The sequence below is a fragment of the Triticum dicoccoides genome, unplaced genomic scaffold (genome assembly GCF_002162155.2).
Source record: "Triticum dicoccoides isolate Atlit2015 ecotype Zavitan unplaced genomic scaffold, WEW_v2.0 scaffold1375, whole genome shotgun sequence".
Classification (NCBI taxonomy): Eukaryota; Viridiplantae; Streptophyta; class Magnoliopsida; order Poales; family Poaceae; genus Triticum; species Triticum dicoccoides.
Window position 1 is genome coordinate 28,261 of NW_021197327.1, and position 20,222 is coordinate 48,482.

Here is a 20,222-nt window from a genome sequence, read left to right on the forward strand (position 1 = left end):
GCCTTTTGGGTGTTGGTCACATAGCGATGTGAACTATGGGTGTTAATCACATGGTGATATGAACTATTGCTGTTAAATCACATGGCGATGTGAACTAGATTATTGACTCTAGTGCAAGTGGGAGACTGAAGGAAATATGCCCTAGAGGCAATAATAAAGTTATTATTTATTTCCTTATATCATGATAAATGTTTATTATTCATGCTAGAATTGTATTAACCGGAAACATAATACATGTGTGAATACATAGACAAACAGAGTGTCACTAGTATGCCTCTACTTGACTAGCTCGTTAATCAAAAGATGGTTATGTTTCCTAACCATGATCAATGAGTTGTTATTTGATTAACGAGGTCACATCATTAGTAGAATGATCTGATTGACATGACCCATTCCATTAGCTTAGCACCCGATCGTTTAGTATGTTGCTATTGCTTTCTTCATGACTTATACATGTTCCTATGACTATGAGATTATGCAACTCCCGTTTACCGGAGGAACACTTTGGGTACTACCAAACGTCACAACGTAACTGGGTGATTATAAAGGAGTACTACAGGTGTCTCCAATGGTCGATGTTGGGTTGGCGTATTTCGAGATTAGGATTTGTCACTCCGATTGTCGGAGAGGTATCTCTGGGCCCTCTCGGTAATACACATCACATAAGCCTTGCAAGCATTACAACTAATATGTTAGTTGTGAGATGATGTATTACGGAACGAGTAAAGAGACTTGCCGGTAACGAGATTGAACTAGGTATTGGATACCGACGATCGAAGCTCGGGCAAGTAACATACCGATGACAAAGGGAACAACGTATGTTGTTATGCGGTCTGACCGATAAAGATCTTCGTAGAATATGTAGGAGCCAATATGGGCATCCAGGTCCCGCTATTGGTTATTGACCAGAGACGTGTCTCGGTCATGTCTACATTGTTCTCGAACCCGTAGGGTCCGCACGCTTAAGGTTACGATGACAGTTATATTATGAGTTTATGCATTTTGATGTACCGAAGGTTGTTCGGAGTCCCGGATGTGATCACGGACATGACGAGGAGTCTCGAAATGGTCGAGACATAAAGATTGATATATTGGAAGTCTATGTTTGGACATCGGAAGTGTTCCGGGTGAAATCGGGATTTTACCGGGTTACCGGGAGGTTACCGGAACCCCCCGGGAGCCATATGGGCCATCATGGGCCTTAGTGGAAAGGAGAAAGGGGCAGCCCAAGGGGGCTGCGCGCCTCCCCCCTTCCCCTAGTCCTATAAGGACTAGGAGAGGTGGCCGGCCACCCCTCTCCCTCTTTCCCCCTTGGGAATCCTAGTTGGAATAGGATTGGGGGGGGAGTCCTACTCCCGGTAGGAGTAGGACTCCTCCTGCGCCTCTCCCTCTTGGCCGGCGCCCCCTCCCCCCTTGGCTCCTTTATATACGGAGGCAGGGGCACCTCTAAACACACAAGTTGACACAAGTTGATCCACGTGATCGATTCCTTAGCCGTGTGCGGTGCCCCCTGCCACCATATTCCTCGATAATACTGTAGCGGAGTTTAGGCGAAGCCCTGCTACTATAGTTCATCAAGATCGTCACCACGCCGTCGTGCTGACGAAACTCTTCCCCGACACTTTGCTGGATCGGAGCCCGGGGATCGTCATCGAGCTGAACGTGTGCTCGAACTCGGAGGTGCCGTAGTTTCGGTGCTTGATCGGTTGGATCGTGAAGACGTACGACTACTTCCTCTACGTCGTGTCATCGCTTCCGCAGTCGGTCTGCGTTGGGTACGTAGACAACACTCTCCTCTCGTTGCTATGCATCACATGATCCTGTGTGCGCGTAGGAAAATTTTTGAAATTACTACGAAACCCAACAGCAGTGTGAGGGTTAGTGGCCGTTATGTGTTGGGTATGTTTGTAGGGTTGATCACGTGTTTACGGGGTTGCATGCTCCGTAAGTAGTTCACATGTGGTTGGTTTGTATCGGTTTTCGCCCGGTTTTCTGTTGATTAACTGGGCAATTATCTTCTACTTAATTAATCAATGAGGTAAATCTTTTGCCTCCGTTTCAAAAAAAAAGAAAAAAACTGACTTATATTAATTTACAGAGGGAGTAGTTCTTTTATAGATCGACAGAAAAATAATATATACCACTAAGCATGACAGAAGTCTGAAGGTTGCGTGCCTCTTATCTCTCGGGCAACTATATATAGGCTTAGAGGCAGCCCTTTAGCGCCGGTGCCATAGGCGGCGAAACAGTACACCGTGTGTGCTTCAACAGGTAAATTGACTCGTCCCTTCTCCGTGCTTTTTTTTTTGAACCGGGCTTTACCCCTTTCCATTGCAAAGAACAAAAATACAACCAGTTCGAGCGAGAATGTCAGAAGGAGGGAAAGAAGTAAAGCGAGTTCAAGCACTACCAGAAAACCCACCATACTCGCTCGCCATCGAAACGAGTATCATGGGGCAAAAATCTGGTAGCACAACATAACATCTATCCTATTACAATCTCAAAAGCTCAAGATCAAGTATCAGAACACAACTGCAAAGTCAAGTACTCAGATGGTAATCCTCGCCGAGAGAATCCAGCATCGAGGTTGCGCGCCCGTCTTCCTTTCAAGCGCCCTGGATTGGTTGCTTGACAACGCCACACACCTTCATCAGCTTCATCGTGCCACTCCTGATCATCTCGGCTCCGAAGCGAAGATCTTTGGCGTCCTCCCCTTGCTGTAGCCCTGTCCAGTAAAGTAGAAAGGAACACAGAGAAAACACAATCTCAAAAGGAGTCTTGATTTGTTTTTTTTCAAAAAGGTAGCTCGGTTGCGCGCCAACCAAATCGCCCAACATACAGCCGCCAGACCTACTGTGTAAAACTTTTGTTTTCCAGGAAGGAATTTGTTGCACCACACAAAGTACTGCCAGTAATTCGACGGACATCTATCAGTACCAAGAGCAACTCCAATCGATCGCCATACAATTCTAGCCACAGGACAATTGAAAAATAGGTGTTGCACCGTTTCAACCTGTTTGCAAAAGGAGCAACAGGGGTTCCCTGGCCATTTTTTTTCTCATGACTTGCCTAGTGAGAATTGCGTCTTGCGACATCTGCCATAGGAAGATTTTGATTTTGAGAGGGATTTTGGCTTTCCAAATCCATCTGTAGTGGCAACCACTAAGAGGCTCCTCCAACATCTTATACACCGATTTAGTGGTGAACTTGCCATTCTGGTTGAGTCCCCAGAAGACACGATCGCTCCTCTCAACGAGGTGGATTCTATTAACCGCAGCACGCATATCCTCCCATTGCTTGGACAGCTCAGGGGTAAGCCTACGTCTGAACATATCGGTGTCCTCAAGTCTATCTTTCCTATTCAGGGTACTCGTAGGGTAGTTGCATATCTCAAACAAACGTGGGTATTGATCCTGAAACGGGGCCAGCCCATTGATTGAATCTTTCCACAATCTTATCAGGTTTCCGGCACCAGTTTCGATTTTCCTCCCCATCATATATATGTTTTTGATTTTGAGTAAGGCCTTCCAACAGGGCGAGTCGGAGAATTTGGGGGAAACTTCAGCAATAGAGATGTCGCGAAGATACCTGGCACGGACTATATCCTGCCAAAGCCCGTTTTGTGTCTCTAATTTCCACCACCATTTGACCATGAGGCTGATATTTTGTTTTGTGTCCCTTCTCCGTGCTCGAATACACATTTTACATTGCACCCTCCTCCTCCGCCTCGAAAATGTAAGGCGCATTTTATTGGATCGAGACAAAATAATCGCGTACAATTAACAATGGGTATATCGATGTAAGTAAAAACAGTCGGTATATCTGAACGCAAATATTCCATGTTACCGAATCACAACCGCAATAAAAAAATGCTTGTAATTTTCTTAATTGGACGCTGAGGAAAAACCTGTCCAGAAAATTGTTCTCGGATACAAATCGGAGCCATGTGACGTTTTTCCGGCCAAGGCCGAGGGAGCGAGAGAGAGAGCCGAAGAACCCTAAGAGAGAGAGAGAGAAGGGGAGGGGAGAGCTCGCTCGACGGCGCCGGCGGCCGCGTCGCGGAGCGCGGAGGGAGGGAGAGGGAGAGGGAGAGGGGAGAGCTCGCAGCCCCGGCGGCATGGAGTACGCGGCGGCGGGCGCCGGGGGGTACTACTACTACCCGCCCGCGCAGCAGCCGCCGCCGCCGCCGCAGACGCTCCGCCGCCGCCCGCGCCCCGCCGCCCGCTGGGTCAAGCACTGGTACGTCCCGCCCCCTCTATTGCCCGCCCGTCTCTGAGATTTCCGCCGCCGCGCGGGACTGACTGACCGACCGGCGCCGTCGCCGTTGTGTTTCGTCGCGTTGCAGGATCCCGCAGGATCTCGCCTCCCCCGGCTCCAAGTGCGCCCTCTTCAAGTGGGTCAGAGGTACCGCGCGCTCCCTCCTCCCCTCCCCTTTCCTCGTGGACCAGTAGGTGCGCGGTCTAGAGTCGAGCGGATCGGCAATGGCGATGCATTTGCTCTTCATCCTACCATGAATCATAGGACAGATTTCATCCCGCCCGCTGTAGTTTGAGCAGATTGCGCGATTTGCCTGCGATGACTACTGCAAATTTTAGTTTATCTTATCCTGAATCGCAGAGCAAATTTTACCTTATCCTCAGTAGTTGGTCGCTCTCACCCAGTAGTTTGAGCAGATTGAAATAAACTAAATGCTAGAGTCAAACGGATCGGCAATGGTGACGCATTTGTTGTTCATCTTATCATGAATCATACAGAAAATTTTATCTTATCTCATCCTCTGTAGTTTGAGCAGATTGCGCGATTTGCCTGCGATGACTACTGCAAATTTTTAGTTTATATTATCCTGAATCATAGAGCAAATTTTGCCTTATCCTCCGTGGTTGGTTGCTCTAACCCATTAGTTTGAGCAGCTTGAACTGAATGCTAGAGTTGAGCGGATCGGCAATGGCGATGAATTTGTTTTTCATCTTATCATGAATCATACAGCAAATTTGATCTTTTCTTATCCTCTACAGTTTGAGCAGATTGTGCGATTTGCCTGCGATGACTGATGCAAATTTATTGCATCTTATCCTCAATCGTACAGCAAATTTTATCTTATCCTCCGTAGTTACTAGTTAGTCATTCTCAGCCAGTAGTTTGAGCAGACTGTGCTATTGCCTGTGTGCAGAGGACGTGTACAAGAATCTGAAGGAGAACGGCGGCGCGGGGCAGGAGCCAGAGGCGCAGCCGCGCAAGGTCGAGCCGGCCACGGAAATCCTCTTCCTCTGCAGCTACGACAACTGCGGCAAGACCTTTGTTGACGTGGCTGCCTTGAGGAAGCATGCCCACGTGCACGGCGAGAGGCAGTATGTTTGCCAGGAGCCCGGCTGTGGGAAGGTACCTCCAAAATTACCTTACACATTTACAATGTTTATGCTCGTGTTGATGAACTTATCTGTTTGCTACCGTTGACGGACTTCTCTGTGATTTCAGGCTCATATGCGAAACGGTTTTAACCTCTTTATCTTTCTTATTATCCACAAGGACCTTTCTCTGTTCCATATAGTTATTATTGATGGATTTGAGGCCCAATAGATTTGTTTCACTGACTCTATACATATAAGACGTTTGGCTATGTCCTATATTGATAAATCATGAACGAAACAACTGTTGTATGTGTGCTCACTCTTGATGGGATAATGTAATTCCTAACTACTTGACTGTTCTTTTTGTACAGAAATGATGAATCCTTTTTCTGTTTGTTTTGCAGAAATTTGTAGACAGCTCAAAGTTGAAGAGGCACCACCTTACTCACACAGGACAAAAGGATTTTGTTTGCCCACATCCAGGCTGTGGTAAGGTAGGGATTCACACAGTTTCTATTTCACGGCAGCATTCTTTGCTTCTAATTCTCACCATACAACTTACATTACTAGTTACAGTGTTCTTCTATCTGGTGATGCAAATCTAAGTTGAGTGGCACCAATTCTATCGAACTGAAGATGTTCCGTTGATTTGATTAGATGAACTTAATGAAACTTCCCCTGATCCCTCAAGCTAGTTTTATGCCTAATTGCATATTTACAAGTGTCTGGTTGTTTTATGCTTTTGTATTGGTTAATCATTTCACTACGGTATATTTTACCTGTTCTAACAAACAAATCCTCTGAATTGCAGGCCTTCTCATTGGATTTTAACTTGCGTGCACACCTCAAAACACATGCTGTGGAAAATTATCATATATGCCCCTTCCCAGCATGTGGCAAAAGATTTACAAGCGACTTCAAATTAAAATGCCATATTAAGACACATGAAAAGGTATGTTGCTATACCACACCGACTTCCATGTTCATCTTTTGGATTATCTTTTCCTTCTATTCATGCTAGTTCCATGAAGTTCTGTGGTACATGTTCAGTTTTATCCCTGACATACTTGATCCACTGAGGAACCTTGTTAACTGTTTTCCGATTGGAACTATGGATGACGCAAATACATTAAGTTGGAGTGTGATCTAGTTTATCAGATTAGTGTCCTACTATCCAAACTACATAATCATTTATTAAAATGCCCATGGTGCCACACTTGCATGACGCGGTTTGCAGTTGTGTATATGAATCTTGTCAGTCTTATGTTTTACTTACCGTGTCTTTTGTGGCCATGATGCAGACTGGATCTCCTATTGCAGTGCAGCATACACCACCAGCAGAAAAACCACAAAGCACCATAAAGCCTTCCATACAAGCAACCCCAAAGCCTTCTGCGCCCACACCACCAAGCTTTTCCAGTGAGCGCCCTTATGTCTGCCCCTACGAAGGCTGTGGGAAAGCCTACATCCATGGTTACAAACTCAACCTCCATCTCAAGACTCAGCACCCTGACCACAATCAAGAAAACAATGGTAGGTCCGCCACACCTGCAGCGGAGTATAACTATGCTGCCGGCGGTGACATCGCGCCAAACCCGAAAAGGAGCAAGACAAACCAAGGGCACAGGGCCCCTCCATCGAACGCCTACAATGTCAAGGTTTCCAGCAGGATGGGTGTTGATACCAGTGGTGCAAAGAACCAGTGGCCAGGCAAGGGTATGTATGACGATGACAGTGAAGAGACCGAGGAAGATCCTGGTGGTAACAATGTAGAGGATGGCTGGAGGTACGGTAACCAGAACGCCGATGATGAGGAAACAGAAGAAGATGAAGACTAGCTGGACATTTGCCTTTTTCCTGTTTACTGACATTCTGCTGGAGCGTGTGCCCTAGGTTGTTTAGATGTGGTTGTCTGCTTCCTTTTAGTAAGTTTGGTGTATGCTGAAAACTAGCAGCGAATGAAACTAAGCGGGCGTTATAATTATGGTAGAATTAGATTGCGCGGATGTGAGCAGACACTTACTGATGTTGTTTGGTCATTTTGTTGAGATGGTCCATTTATGTAATATATCTGCCCTCCACCTTGTGGTAGTTAATCATTTCTGGATGGTGATGAAGTAGCTATATATATTTCCTTCTTTTCTGCTTATTCAAGCGCTGATTTATGCCGACCGCCTGCGCCAAGGAACTCAACATGGAAAGGTATCATGTCGTGGCACACATGGTGAATTTTGTTCTGTAGAAATTTGAAGATGCGTCATCTTATTCACGCAGGACAATGGACAAAGGATTATATTTGCCCACATCCAGGCTGTCATAAGGTATGGCTTCACAAAGTTTGTATTGCATTTTTTGTAGTTCTCAAAATACAGCTCACGTTACAGTGTTCTTCTGTCTAATGGTGCATAACTAAGTAGTGGGATGCCAATTCTATCTAACTCGACATGTTCCGCTGATTTGATTAAATGAAATTAATGAAACCCATCTGATACTTTGAGCTAGTTTTTGTTTGTAAACCGAGTTCAATTGCTATCCTGGACTATTGTTAACTGTAGAACTTCGTGATTTCCACGATGTAACACTTTCCTGTTTGCATATCTGCAAGTGACAAAACAAAAGTAGTGTAAATGATCATGGATTCTTATTGGTGAATCCTTCCATTTTGGTACATGTTGCATCACAATACCTCTGAATTTCAGGCCTTCTATTTGGATTTAACTTACGTGCACCCTTCAAATCACGTGATGTAGAAAATAATCATGTGCGCCCATTCCCAGCATGTGGCAAAAGATTTACAAGTGATTTCAAATTGAAATGACATATCAAGGCACATGGAAAGGCATCTTGCCATAGCGCATTAACTTCCATGTTCATCTTTTATGCTTTCTTTTCCTTCTATTCATACTCACTAATTTGTAACCCCATCTTAGAAATATATTTAAATAGGTTCCACAGTAAAGCTTTGGCAGTGCCAAACTGCCCCGTAGGCCCTAATGCTCATTTTTGTACATGCATTATAAGTTGTGCTCATACTGTTATTCTTCTCTACAAGTTGTCCTAAGAAACCTTGTACATCTGGTAAAAATATTACCCTTCAGGGCCCATGGTGATGCGGCCAACGCTAGTGGTTGTACCTTCGTGCTGGAGTTGAGTGGTGGTCTGATTCGGTTGTTGGTCACGATCTGATACAACAGGTATGCAAAGGAATTTGGAATGCTGAAGTGTTTATAATTAGAAGTAGTAATTTCAACGCACTTTGATCTCTGACTATTCAAGCCATCGTTTGATATGTCATACGTATGTGCATGGAAGCCATGAGGCAACTGTGATGTGTACGTTAGATTTGCTGTTTTCTGCTTCAACAAATTAGCTATGGTTCCCACAGAAAGGTTGAATTGCCTATCTGCTAGCAAGTGATGTTTAGGACCAAATTAGCCATGCTGGCAAGAGTGACTGATAATGGTTGTAGGCTGGCATTTGTTTGTCCATTTGATGATGTGGCTGTTGGTTTTCTTTACATTGCTTCTTTGCAAACTTCTGAGATTTGATGGCACGCCTTTTCTCTCTGTGCTTCTGCTTGCTTTAAAAAGGTGGCAAATGATTTAGTTCCTCTGCTTTTGGCAAGATGGTCTGTTATGCTTTAGGGATATTCTGCATTGCAGACATGCGAGCTGTTGCTACTACAGATTATCACACAGTTAGCTGCGTAAGTGTTCATTAGCTATCCGCAGTTACAGAGCGTTCAATCAGATGACTGCTTGATATCTATTTTTTTTCTGAATATAGCAGATTTTTTCATCCCAATGATGTAAATGAAGTGCACAACAGAACCAACCATTTAACACTGCTCCGGTATTTACTACCAGTTGAAGGTTGTGTTTAAAGTTAGATCCTTGGAAGAAAATAGAAGGCAAATGTAAAATCTAGCTTCGGGCCAAATCTAGCAGACTCTAGACTATGAAAGTAAGCATCTCATCGCCTCCAATCGCAAGCAAAGCGAAGGAAAGCAAAGGGAAGCCAGCAGAGACCTGCCATGCCCTGCGGGCTTTGGGACCAATTCCATTATGTTGCTGCAATCTACAGGTGTTCCCTCACGCACACGGCCCTATTTATACCGACTTGAAATATGAGTACTATAAACAAATCACATATGCATACTGATCTTATCACCCTCCGGTATTTTTCTAATCAATCCATAGTTTTTGAGTGTTCCTCTGTCTGGCCAACATGAGGATGCTGGGGGATCATCTCCAGCACAGCTACCCTCCCCAAAGCTCAACACAGCAGGTACACAAGTCAAAGATAACAAAACTATTGCATAAATTAGGTACTATTTTTATTATTACATTGAACCGTTATTTTGTGCCTTGCAGCAGCTGAATGCTTGCTGCTGTTTGGATGAAGCTTTACTCTTCGCATGTACTGAGCCGCTGTTCTGTTATTTTGGTAATGCAACCTGGGGCTATGGGGCTATATGGATTAAAAAAATAACGGGTGCATTTCTTAAATTATATGCATGTTCATCTGGTATTATTACATATCTATATAGAGGCTGGCGGATCAGAGCTCTTTATCTACAACTAGTAGTGTGATGTGCATTTGTGCGACTAGAGTTTCTATGTATTGTTGCGTCCGTGCTGAATCAGTTGACTCAGATTTGTCTAGATACAGATGTATCTAAAATGTGTCCAGATACATCCATATCTAGACAAATCTTAGTCAACTAATTTGGAACGGAGGTTGTACAATTTTGACCACTAATTTACATGAGAATATACCTGACACAATATATAAATCACAGTGCTAGGAATCAAAATGGTGAAGAATATTGCCTATTTTTGTATATTAATGTTGGATAGCCATTGGCGATCATGTTCTTCTCAACATATTTTTTTGTTCATGCCACAGGTAACCACATATTGTTCTTGTGTATGTGGTTTATTTAACGTGCTCTTATGTGTCGTCAGAAGCCAGGCAAGGAGGTGTTGCTGATTGGACAGACATGCCCTGCAGTTGATTCAGCCTCTTCATTTCGTCTCCATGTCCAAGCCAAGAAACACCCTAGACTATGAGAATCTGTTCTTTTCTTGTCAGTTGACTAGAAGAATCTTGCATTGTCTCAACCTTCAAGCAAAGCAAAGACTCTAGACTGTAGAATCTTGCATCGTCTCCAACTGCAAGCAAGGGGAAGCAAAGCAAACAGCAGGCTTTAGGATCAATTCCATTATTTTGCTGCAATCCTACAGATTGTTGTGCCCTCATATATATGGCCCTATCTATACTGATTTGAAATATGAGTACTATAAACAAATCAGACACGCACAGTAATTTATCATATCCATATCTACTATATTTGTCTAATCAATCCATTCTCCTCACTCACAAGGATGCGAAGGGATCATCATGTTCCTCTGTTCAAGTCTATCTGCAGCACTTTTCCCCTCCCGAAGCCCAACGCAGCAGGTACGTGACTCAAAGTATAGACTAAAGTATTGTACAAATTTGGTGATTTTTAAATTAGATTAAACCACTGTTTGGTTCCTGGCAGCTAACGCGGCGTGTTGTTACTTGTTACTCTTTGGATATTTTTCTTCTTTCTGCTTTACCTTTTGCATGTACTGAACCACCCTTTCATTATTTTGGTAGGGAAACCTGGGGCTTCATATGAAAAAAGAACTACTTGCATTTCTCAAGCTATATGCACATGTTTTTCTGGTATTTGCACATGTTTCTGGTATTTTTTGTAAATAATGTATCTGTAGACTCCAGGGGTTCTGAATTTTTTTGCCGAGACATCATCTCCATTCAGGTTCTGAAATTTATCCTCTTCAATTTGTTTTCAACTCCAAGAAAAGTGAAGAGCCTGGGGTATGAGAACCTGTTATTTTATCCGGCAATTGACAAGAAGAATGTTGCATCGTCTCAAACTGCAAGCAAAAGAAAAAAGACACAAACACTCTAGAGTATAAGCATGTTGCATCTTCTCCAACTGCAAGCAAAGAAAAGCTAGCAGAGACCTTGCACACCCTACTGGCTTTGGGATCAATTCCATTAGTTTAATGCAATCCTCTAGGTGTGCCCTCATATATATGGCCCTGTTCCGAGTGTTCCTCTATTTGAGCAACATGAGAATGTTGAAGGATCATCAACACTCTATCTATGTCCAGTATGGCTACCCTCCTGGAGTTCAACACAACAGGTACGTAATTCGAAGTATAGACAAAACTAGTGTAATAATTAAGTTATGTGCATTTTTTTAAACTATATTGAACCCCTCTCTGGTGTCTGGGTGCTGCTGAATGTGGTCTGTGTGCTACTGCTTGGATTTTCTTTTCTTTCTGCTTTACTCTTTGCATGTACTGGATCTCCCTTTCCAATATTCCGGTAATGAAACGGGGCCACGGGGCTTCGGAAACTAGGTGCGTTTCATACGTGCGCATATGGTATTTTCAGTAAATGACGTATCTGTAGAGTCTGGGGGAGTTGTTTATCTTCAATTATATAGCATGAAATATGAATAAACCCAAGCGCTAATTTGTGCGCAAGAACTGAAACATCACAGAAAAGCTGGACGATTGCAAAATAATTGATCACTAAATGGTCGGTCTCAAAAATTAAATATAGTGTACCAACATAATTTATTTTTGTTAAAGATGATTCTTTGGAGCAAGTTGAAGTATTTTAGCTTCTTGGCAGACTGACAGTAGCGAGCATTCAGCAGCTCTGGAACGAGTGGGAGATCCAGTGCTTGGTGCTTGTGAGCATCTCCCTGCAAGTGTTCCTACTCTTTTTCGCGGGGTTCCGGAAGCGCTACTGCTCCCGCGTGCTCAGCGTGCTGCTGTGGCTTGCCTACCTGTCGGCGGACACCATGGCACTCTTCGTCCTCGGGCACCTCACATGTGTCGTGCGTGATGACCCACGGCACCAGATGGTGCTCTTCTGGGCACCGTTCATGTTGCTCCACCTAGGAGGGCAGGAGACCATCACAGCCTTCTCCATGGAGGATTGTGCACTGTGGAAGAGGCACCTGCTGAACCTCACCACCCAGGTTGCACTGGCCATCTATGTCGTCAGCAAGCAATGGCAAGGGGACAAGCAGCTTGTGGCTCCCATGGTGCTAATCTTCATCTCTGGGACAGCCAAATATATGGAGAGAATATGGATACTTGGGAGAGCCGGCTCATGGGGACCTATAAGCAGGCCTTGGGGTCCGTTGCTTGGGCAGAAAAGACTCCCGAGGGTCAGGCTTGGCGAACAACGTGCTATCCAGCCATTGTTCTCTTCTGACAAAAAATCCGGGTTTCACATAGAGGATGTGGCTCATGACATATTTTATAGAAGCATGGGCTTTTTCATGAACAGGACTCCTAAACTGTATGTCAATGATGATTGGTGGCGGTGGGGACGAGGTACTGTGACTTCCTCAGAGGAGAGAGTTAACTTGGCATATAAGTTAGCTGAGATCCAACTCTCATTGATCTATGACTACTTGTACACCAAGTTTGGAAGCCTCGATGGTGTGTTGCACCGGCTCACCATCCTTGTCCTAAACTCTACAGCTCTGGCCCTGTTTGTTGTTCATCATAAGGGAGGGAAGAGGCGATCAGAAGCTGTCAAGTCCAACTCTGGTGTAGCTGATGTTGCCATCTCTTACATATTGCTTGTGGGTGCCGTGGCGTTGGAGATATCCTCTATACTGATCTGGCTCATAACATCATATTGGCCATACAAGGTATTCCCAAGAGGAGACCATAGTCCAAGAATTGTGGTTAGCATCCTCAAGCGCCTCCGCCCAGCACAGGGAAGCAACAGATTGGAATGGTCAGGTAAGCTGCAGCAGTACAACTTGACCGATGAAATCATCCAAGAGGAGAAGGCGAGAAAGGAATATGGATGGTTGAAATGGATAATGTGGCATATGGGCATCAAGCAACAAGACGACGCCACAACCAAACATGTTGCCATCTCCCCAGAGGTAAAGAAGGTGTTCCTTGATAAACTACGTGAGAATTACGGGAGGTTGAACTTGGCCAGCTTCCGTTCCGAGTGGGCAACTTCTTCCTCCTCTAGGTTTGGTGCAGCTCAACAGGAAGTCAGAGGCATCTTGGAAGGCATGGATCTTGTATCAAGTGCCTTTCTTTGGCACTTTGTGACGGACATATGCCTACTGCGGGACGAGACGCCCTCTAAGCTTAGAACCTGCAGCCAGCACCTGTCCAATTACATCATGCACCTGGTCTACAAGTGCGACTTGATGGTTGATGCTGAGGGGTGTTCATTATTTGAAGACTATATACGGTTGATGGGAAAATTTTGCAAAGATGCCAACTATGATAAGAGGGACCTCCTCCTGAGATACCGCAGTGACAGATTCTCTCATGATCCAGTCCGTCCAGCAGTTGGGAAAGCTGCTAAGGTGGCCTTTCTACTTAACAGTGAAGCAGCGGCTGCTGATCAGTGGGAGATGATCGCAATGGTATGGTTGGAAATGCTCTGCTACATCGCAATGAACTGTGATCACGGGTTCCACGCCAAGCAGCTGAGCGCTGGAGGGGAGTTCCTCACTCATGCCAAGATGATCATGTTTCAACTGGTTGTTCCCGATGAGCAGCTAATGAGGATGTAACATAAAAACACAACTACTGGGTTCATCTGCAAAGTTACTTTCTTATGGTTGTGATTTTCTAACCATTAGCAAGAAATTGTAGAGCTAATACCTCGTGTGTGGTCTGAGAGCTTGGGGATTGTCTTTTTTTTATGGCAACTGGCAGAGGTTCTACTGTAACATCCCCAGTTTAGTAATTACTGTAGTTACTAGGGGTTGTAATGTGCATCATGTTCACTGCCTATCATCATTTGTTTAATTGTGAAAATGAGGATAATTTGAAACCTTGAAAAATCAATGCGCTACTATATGTCCTTGAAAAATCATGAAATATTTATGTTAATCACCATCTAATTCCTCTGATTTCATTGCCATTCTTCCTAGAGTTGTTTATTCTCATCTCATGGGCCATCTGGACGTGAAGAAATGATTTGACCTTTGAAGGAGTTCAAGCTAGCTTCTGCAGATGCATAAAGAATTTGAAGGTCTGGGCCTTGAAATTACAAGGTAGCTTCTCATCTTGGTCCTCTTTAGAACAAAGAGAAAGAAATATATCTCCTTACCGGTCTGGGCCTCGGTGTTTCAGGGACTCGTTTCCTTATTCTGTTTCATTTTTCTATTTTCTGTACAGATGTACAAACTATTATTTGGAAATTTAAAATCTGCAAAGTAGGAAGTTCCTACTATTTTGTGTCAAAAAGAAAAAAGAAATTGACTGCTTCTGGCCATCTTTTTTACTGATATGACTTTGTTAGGAGTAAGCACATTGTGTTAGGAGTCTGGTTGTAACCGAACTGTTGAAGTATAAAACAGTTTCGGAAGTATCGTGTGCGTCTAGGAATCGATCAGATAAGGAGATAGGAGAGTTTAAACCTGCTTATCAGGGTCACGTCGTGTTGGGCAAGTACGTGTGCCGTGTTGGACGTGAATTCGTTGTAAACCCCTATATAAAGCAAAGAATAGGAAGGAGGGCGATTGAGCCATCGTTGAATATCTTCTTCTGTAGTTTTTCCTCTCGTGAGTTCGTGTGCAGGTCGCCTACATACAGCAGGAAGCTGATTGATTTGCTCTAACAATTGGCATCAGAGCCTTGCTAGATCCTCGATCACGAGAGAGCAATGGGCGACGACGATAGCAAGACCAAGCATTTTGCGATGGGAGGCAGTTCGGCGGTGAAGAAAGAAACCTTACCCCCGACGACCTTCCCGCGGCTAGAGGGAGAGGACTATGCTATGTGGGCGATCAAGATGGAGTGCGCCATGGAGGCTCACGAAATCTGGGATGCGATCGATCCTGGAGGCGATGCATATAAGAAGGGAGGTACAGAATACAAGAAGGATCGGCAGGCCATGTCTGCGATCTACTCTGTCATCCCCAATGATGTAGCACGTCATGTATCCGGGAAGAATACAGCAGCAGAAGCCTGGGAGGTGATCAAGGAACTTCACCAAGGGCACAACCGTGTTCGTGAGGCTCGTCTACAATCTCTGTTGAGGGATTATGAAAGTCTGAAGATGGATGAAAGTGAATCCGTGGATAAATTTGCCATGAGGGTGGTTGAGATCACCAGCTCCATCAAGGACCTTGGAGAGACTTTGACAGATATCGCGATTGTACGTCGCTTCCTCCGTGCTGCAGCACCACGATTCATGCAGATTGTCACCTCAATCGAACAGTGCGTGGACCTGAAGACCTTGTCGGTCGCAGAACTCGTCGGGAGATTCAAAGCCCATGATGAGAGGATCAGGTTGAACTTCGGGGATCCGAAGGAAAGTGAAAATTTGTTCCTGACCAAGACGCAGTGGATGGAACTGTCAAACAACAAGAAAAACAAGGGGACAGGAGCAAGCGGCAGTGGCAAGAAGGAATATCGGCTTAACCCGAAGAAATCAGAAGAAGAGGTTGAGGCCCCAGCCAAACCAAAGTTTGATCGGAAGAAAATTAAGTGCCATAACTGTGGAATTTTTGGACACTTTAAATCTGAATGTCGCAAGCCACCAAAGAAGGAAAAAGCTTTCCTAGCAAAGGGAGGTGATGATCAGCCTGAGATGCTGATGGTAGAGCTATGCGAGCTCATGGAAGATGAGCAGATTGAAGAACGTCCAAAGCACACGCTCGTGCCTAAAGAGGTTCAGGAAGAGAAAATACAGAGAAAGCTCAATGAATATGTGACACTTGTAGATGATAAAGTGCATCTGCAGCAGAAGGAAAAGGTTGAAGCTGGTGGGAATGTCTGGTACTTGGACTCAGGAGCGAGTAATCACATGACCGGCGATACTGATCAATTTTCTGAGTTGAATACTTCAGGTGGAGGCACTGTAAAATTTGGAGATGCCTCGACCGTGCAGATTTCTGGTCGCGGAACCGTGTTATTTGAGACACGAAAGGGAGAACACAAGGTGCTGACGGATGTGTATTTCATCCCGAGACTGAAGAGTAGCATTATAAGTCTCGGCCAACTCGAAGAGCGCGGTTGCAAGATCGTCATTGAGGATGGCATGATGTTGGTGTTTGACCGTCAGCGTACACTGCTCGCACGGGTGAAGCGCTCAAGGAATCGCCTCTACATACTGAACCTTGATCGTGCCGACCCAGTTTGTTTGCTCGCTGGTATGCAGGAGGATGGGAGATGGCATGCACGCTATGGTCATCTGAATTTCCGAGCGTTGCGTACACTAGGGCAGAAGGAGATGGTGCATGGTCTACCAAGAATTGAGCATGTCGAGCAGCTTTGTGATGGTTGTCTTGTTGGGAAACAGAAGCGTAACCCGTTCCCCTATGAAGCAAATTTCAGAGCAAGCAAGGTTATGGACTTGATGCATGGTGATTTGTGTGGACCAATCACACCTGCTACCCCAGCTGGTAATCGATATTTTTTGCTCATTGTCGATGACTATAGCAGGTTCATGTGGATCGTGTTGTTGAAGACCAAAGATCAGGCTTTTGAAGCATTTAAAAAGGTCAAGGTTGCAGCCGAAGTAGAAGCTGAAGCAAAGTTGAAAGCTCTCAGAACGGATAGAGGTGGTGAGTTCAGATCCAAGAGGTTCAATGCCTATTGTGAAGAACATGGCATTAGAAGGTATTTGACGGCTCCCTACACACCGCAGCAAAACGGCGTGGTAGAGAGAAGAAACCAAACGGTTGTAGCTATGGCACGGAGCATGTTAAAGAGTAAAAATATGCCCGGAAGATTTTGGGGGGAGGCTGTTACCACAGCAGTCTATTTGCTCAATCGAGCGCCCACCAAAAGTGTGATCGGAAAGACTCCGTACGAAGCATGGTGCGGGAGGAAACCTACTGTGGAACACTTGCGCACATTCGGTTGTGTAGCTCATGTAAAAACAGTAGGAGGTCACATTGGAAAGCTAGAAGACCGCAGCACACCGATTGTGTTGCTTGGATATGAGCCTGGATCAAAAGCATACCGAGTATATGACCCTCGTACAAGGATGCTAAGAGTAACTCGAGATGTTGTCTTTGAAGAAGCAAAAGCATGGAATTGGGATTCTGCAACTGAACCAGCTCCGCATTCTTCAGGTGATATATTTAAGGTGTTTTATGATCACCATGATGCAGGTCACGATGAGCACAATCATGACCATGGGGACAAAGGGGAAGTACCGAGCACGCCCGTTGTACAAGGCGGTGCTCCGGAGTTTGTGGATTTAGGCTCACCAACAACCCCTTCATCATTCATTGAGAGCGGCAGCAAAAGCCCCAGCGCAGCTGCCATGGCAACAGAAAATGCTGCAATGGCAGGACATCCACATGAGGCTACAGATATGACAGAACAAGGTGATGCAGAAGCAGCAAGCGAACCTCCTCGAGGACCGCCAACTCCAGTTCGGCTGCGCTTAATCGATGACATTTATGAAGCCACGAATCCACCAGCAACCAGGGGAAGAGGACGCAACAGAGGTCAGGTTGCGAGTAGAAGAAGTTCATCTGCAAGTTTAAGAGAAGAAATTGCAGAGCTCTATTTTCTAGGTGCAGAGGAACCTGTATCATTTGAAGAAGCAAACCAGGAAGAAACTTGGAGGAAAGCAATGACAGAGGAGATGGACTCGATCATTGATAACAAGACTTGGTCCTTAACCAATCTTCCTGAAGGACACCGAGCTATAGGTCTGAAGTGGGTATTTAAAGAAAAGAAAAATTCAGAGGGATCGGTGATCAAGAACAAGGCTCGCCTTGTCGCGAAAGGATTTGTACAGCAGCAAGGAGTGGACTTTGATGAGGTTTTTGCCCCAGTTGCGAGGATGGAATCTGTCCGGCTGCTAATTGCAATTGCAGCTCAGAAAGCGTGGAAGCTACATCATATGGATGTCAAGTCGGCATTTTTGAATGGTGTGTTAGAGGAGGAAGTTTATGTAAAACAACCTCCAGGTTTCATCAAGGTGGGTAGTGAAGAAAAGGTGTTGAGACTCCACAAAGCTCTGTATGGTTTACATCAAGCTCCGAGAGCGTGGAACATTAAATTAAATGACACGCTGATATCTCTCGGATTTGAGAGGAGTCCATTTGAGCATGCTATGTACAAAAGGGGGAAAGAAAAATCTCGCCTAATAGTTGGAGTATACGTGGATGACCTACTGATAACAGGAGAGGATGAGCAAGAATTGGCAAGGTTCAAACAGCAGATGAAGGACTTATTTAAGATGTCCGACCTGCGTTTATTGAGCTACTATCTAGGCATAGAAGTGCATCAAAAACCAGGGAGTATAACGCTATGTCAGGAGGCATACGCGAGAAAGATCCTAGAGATCAGGCATGACAGATTGCAATTCTGCTCAAACTCCTATGGAAGTTCGTCTCAAGCTGAGTAAGAGAAGTGAAGCCCCTGAAGTTGACTCAACAAAGTACCGTAGTATCGTGGGAAGTTTACGGTACCTCGTACATACAAGGCCTGATTTGGCATATCCAGTGGGCATTGTGAGTCGCTTTATGGAGGCCCCGACATCTGAACATCTGGCTGCAGTAAAACACATATTGCGCTATGTGAAAGGAACACTCAATTTTGGGTGTAGCTATGTCAAGAAGAAAGGTGCAAAAGATGAGCAGCTCCATGGTTACAGTGATAGTGACATGGCGGGAGACGTGGACGATCGGAAGAGCACATCCGGCGTTGCATTTTTCTTTGGACCAAACTTGGTCAGTTGGCTCTCACATAAGCAGAAGGTTGTAGCTCTTTCTTCTTGTGAGGCTGAATATATAGCAGCAGCGACAGCTGCGTGTCAGGGAGTTTGGCTTGGACGACTACTTGGTGATCTCCTAGACCAAGAATCAGAGAAGGTGCTATTGAAGATCGACAACAAATCTGCAATTTCCTTGTGCAAGAACCCTGTTCATCATGATAGAAGCAAGCATATAGATACAAGGTATCATTACATAAGGGACTGTGTGGAGGAAGGAAAGGTGGAAGTCGATCATGTATGCACTGAAGATCAGCTAGCTGACATCTTGACTAAATCTCTTGGAAAACAGAAAATTTTTGGAGATGAGGAAGAGAATTGGAGTGGCAGCTGTGAAATGATAACACAACATGCTTAGGGGGGTAAATGTTAGGAGTAAGCACATTGTGTTAGGAGTCTGGTTGTAACCGAACTGTTGAAGTATAAAACAGTTTCGGAAGTATCGTGTGCATCTAGGAATCGATCGGATAAGGAGATAGGAGAGTTTAAACCTGCTTATCAGGGTCACGTCGTGTTGGGGAAGTACGTGTGCCGTGTTGGACGTGAATTCGTTGTAAACCCCTATATAAAGCAAAGAATAGGAAGGAGGGCGATTGAGCCATCGTTGAATATCTTCTTCTGTAGTTTTTCCTCTCGTGAGTTCGTGTGCAGGTCGCCTACATACAGCAGGAAGCTGATTGATTTGCTCTAACAGACTTAGCATGGGCATCAATTGTCCAGGCCGACTCAATAAGAGGCAAAGAGGTTCATCGAAATTCTGATTAGAACTTGTGGGTTCAAGTTGTGTGCACAGCACCTTGCTTTTTATTTCTACTTATGTGCTTTCTTATTTGTTTATATCTCCCTATTTTGGTTTCTTTTTTTCTTTTTTTATTTAGTTTGATGATGTGGTAATGTTCTTTTTTCTCATTTTGGGTTTGATTTTATTTACTTACCCCGTCCGATCCATATTAATTGTTGCTGATTAATATGGATTGGAGGGAGTGTTTCTTTTCTGTTTTCTATCTTTTTTTTTCGCTTTTTCTTTTCCTTCCTTTTCACCTATATGTGCTTTTCGGTGTTTTAGTGTTTTTTTTT

At 44.7% G+C, this 20,222-nt stretch overlaps 2 protein-coding genes across 2 annotated transcripts; both read left to right on the forward strand.

Moving 5' to 3' along the window:
• The first annotated feature begins 4,037 nt into the window (after positions 1-4,037).
• Positions 4,038-7,446, forward strand: LOC119343685 (zinc finger transcription factor YY1-like). Its single transcript, XM_037614518.1, has 6 exons — positions 4,038-4,239; positions 4,346-4,404; positions 5,171-5,379; positions 5,753-5,842; positions 6,160-6,300; positions 6,650-7,446. Exons 1-6 carry the CDS (start codon positions 4,118-4,120, stop codon positions 7,184-7,186), a joined length of 1,158 nt encoding a protein of 385 aa, XP_037470415.1. The 5' UTR covers positions 4,038-4,117; the 3' UTR covers positions 7,187-7,446.
• A 116-nt stretch (positions 7,447-7,562) lies between these two features.
• On the forward strand, positions 7,563-14,305 carry LOC119343684. The gene is made up of 7 exons (XM_037614517.1): positions 7,563-7,669; positions 8,447-9,054; positions 9,138-9,431; positions 9,548-9,635; positions 9,722-10,811; positions 10,995-11,547; positions 12,045-14,305. Exons 6-7 carry the CDS (start codon positions 11,408-11,410, stop codon positions 13,972-13,974), a joined length of 2,070 nt encoding a protein of 689 aa, XP_037470414.1. The 5' UTR covers positions 7,563-7,669; positions 8,447-9,054; positions 9,138-9,431; positions 9,548-9,635; positions 9,722-10,811; positions 10,995-11,407; the 3' UTR covers positions 13,975-14,305.
• Positions 14,306-20,222: the final 5,917 nt, after the last annotated feature.

What these genes read in the sequence shown, in the direction of transcription:
- LOC119343685 (XM_037614518.1), top strand. Translation starts at nt 4,118, where the DNA reads ATGGAGTACGCGGCGGCGGGCGCCGGGGGGTACTACTACTACCCGCCC. An exon ending in GCCCGCTGGGTCAAGCACTG is followed by an intron (nt 4,240 to 4,345) that starts GTACGTCCCGCC and finishes GTCGCGTTGCAG; the next exon opens with GATCCCGCAGGATCTCGCCT. An exon ending in AGGAGCCCGGCTGTGGGAAG is followed by an intron (nt 5,380 to 5,752) that starts GTACCTCCAAAA and finishes TTTGTTTTGCAG; the next exon opens with AAATTTGTAGACAGCTCAAA.
- LOC119343684 (XM_037614517.1), top strand. Translation starts at nt 11,408, where the DNA reads ATGCAATCCTCTAGGTGTGCCCTCATATATATGGCCCTGTTCCGAGTG. An exon ending in CCTGGAGTTCAACACAACAG is followed by an intron (nt 11,548 to 12,044) that starts GTACGTAATTCG and finishes GCTTCTTGGCAG; the next exon opens with ACTGACAGTAGCGAGCATTC.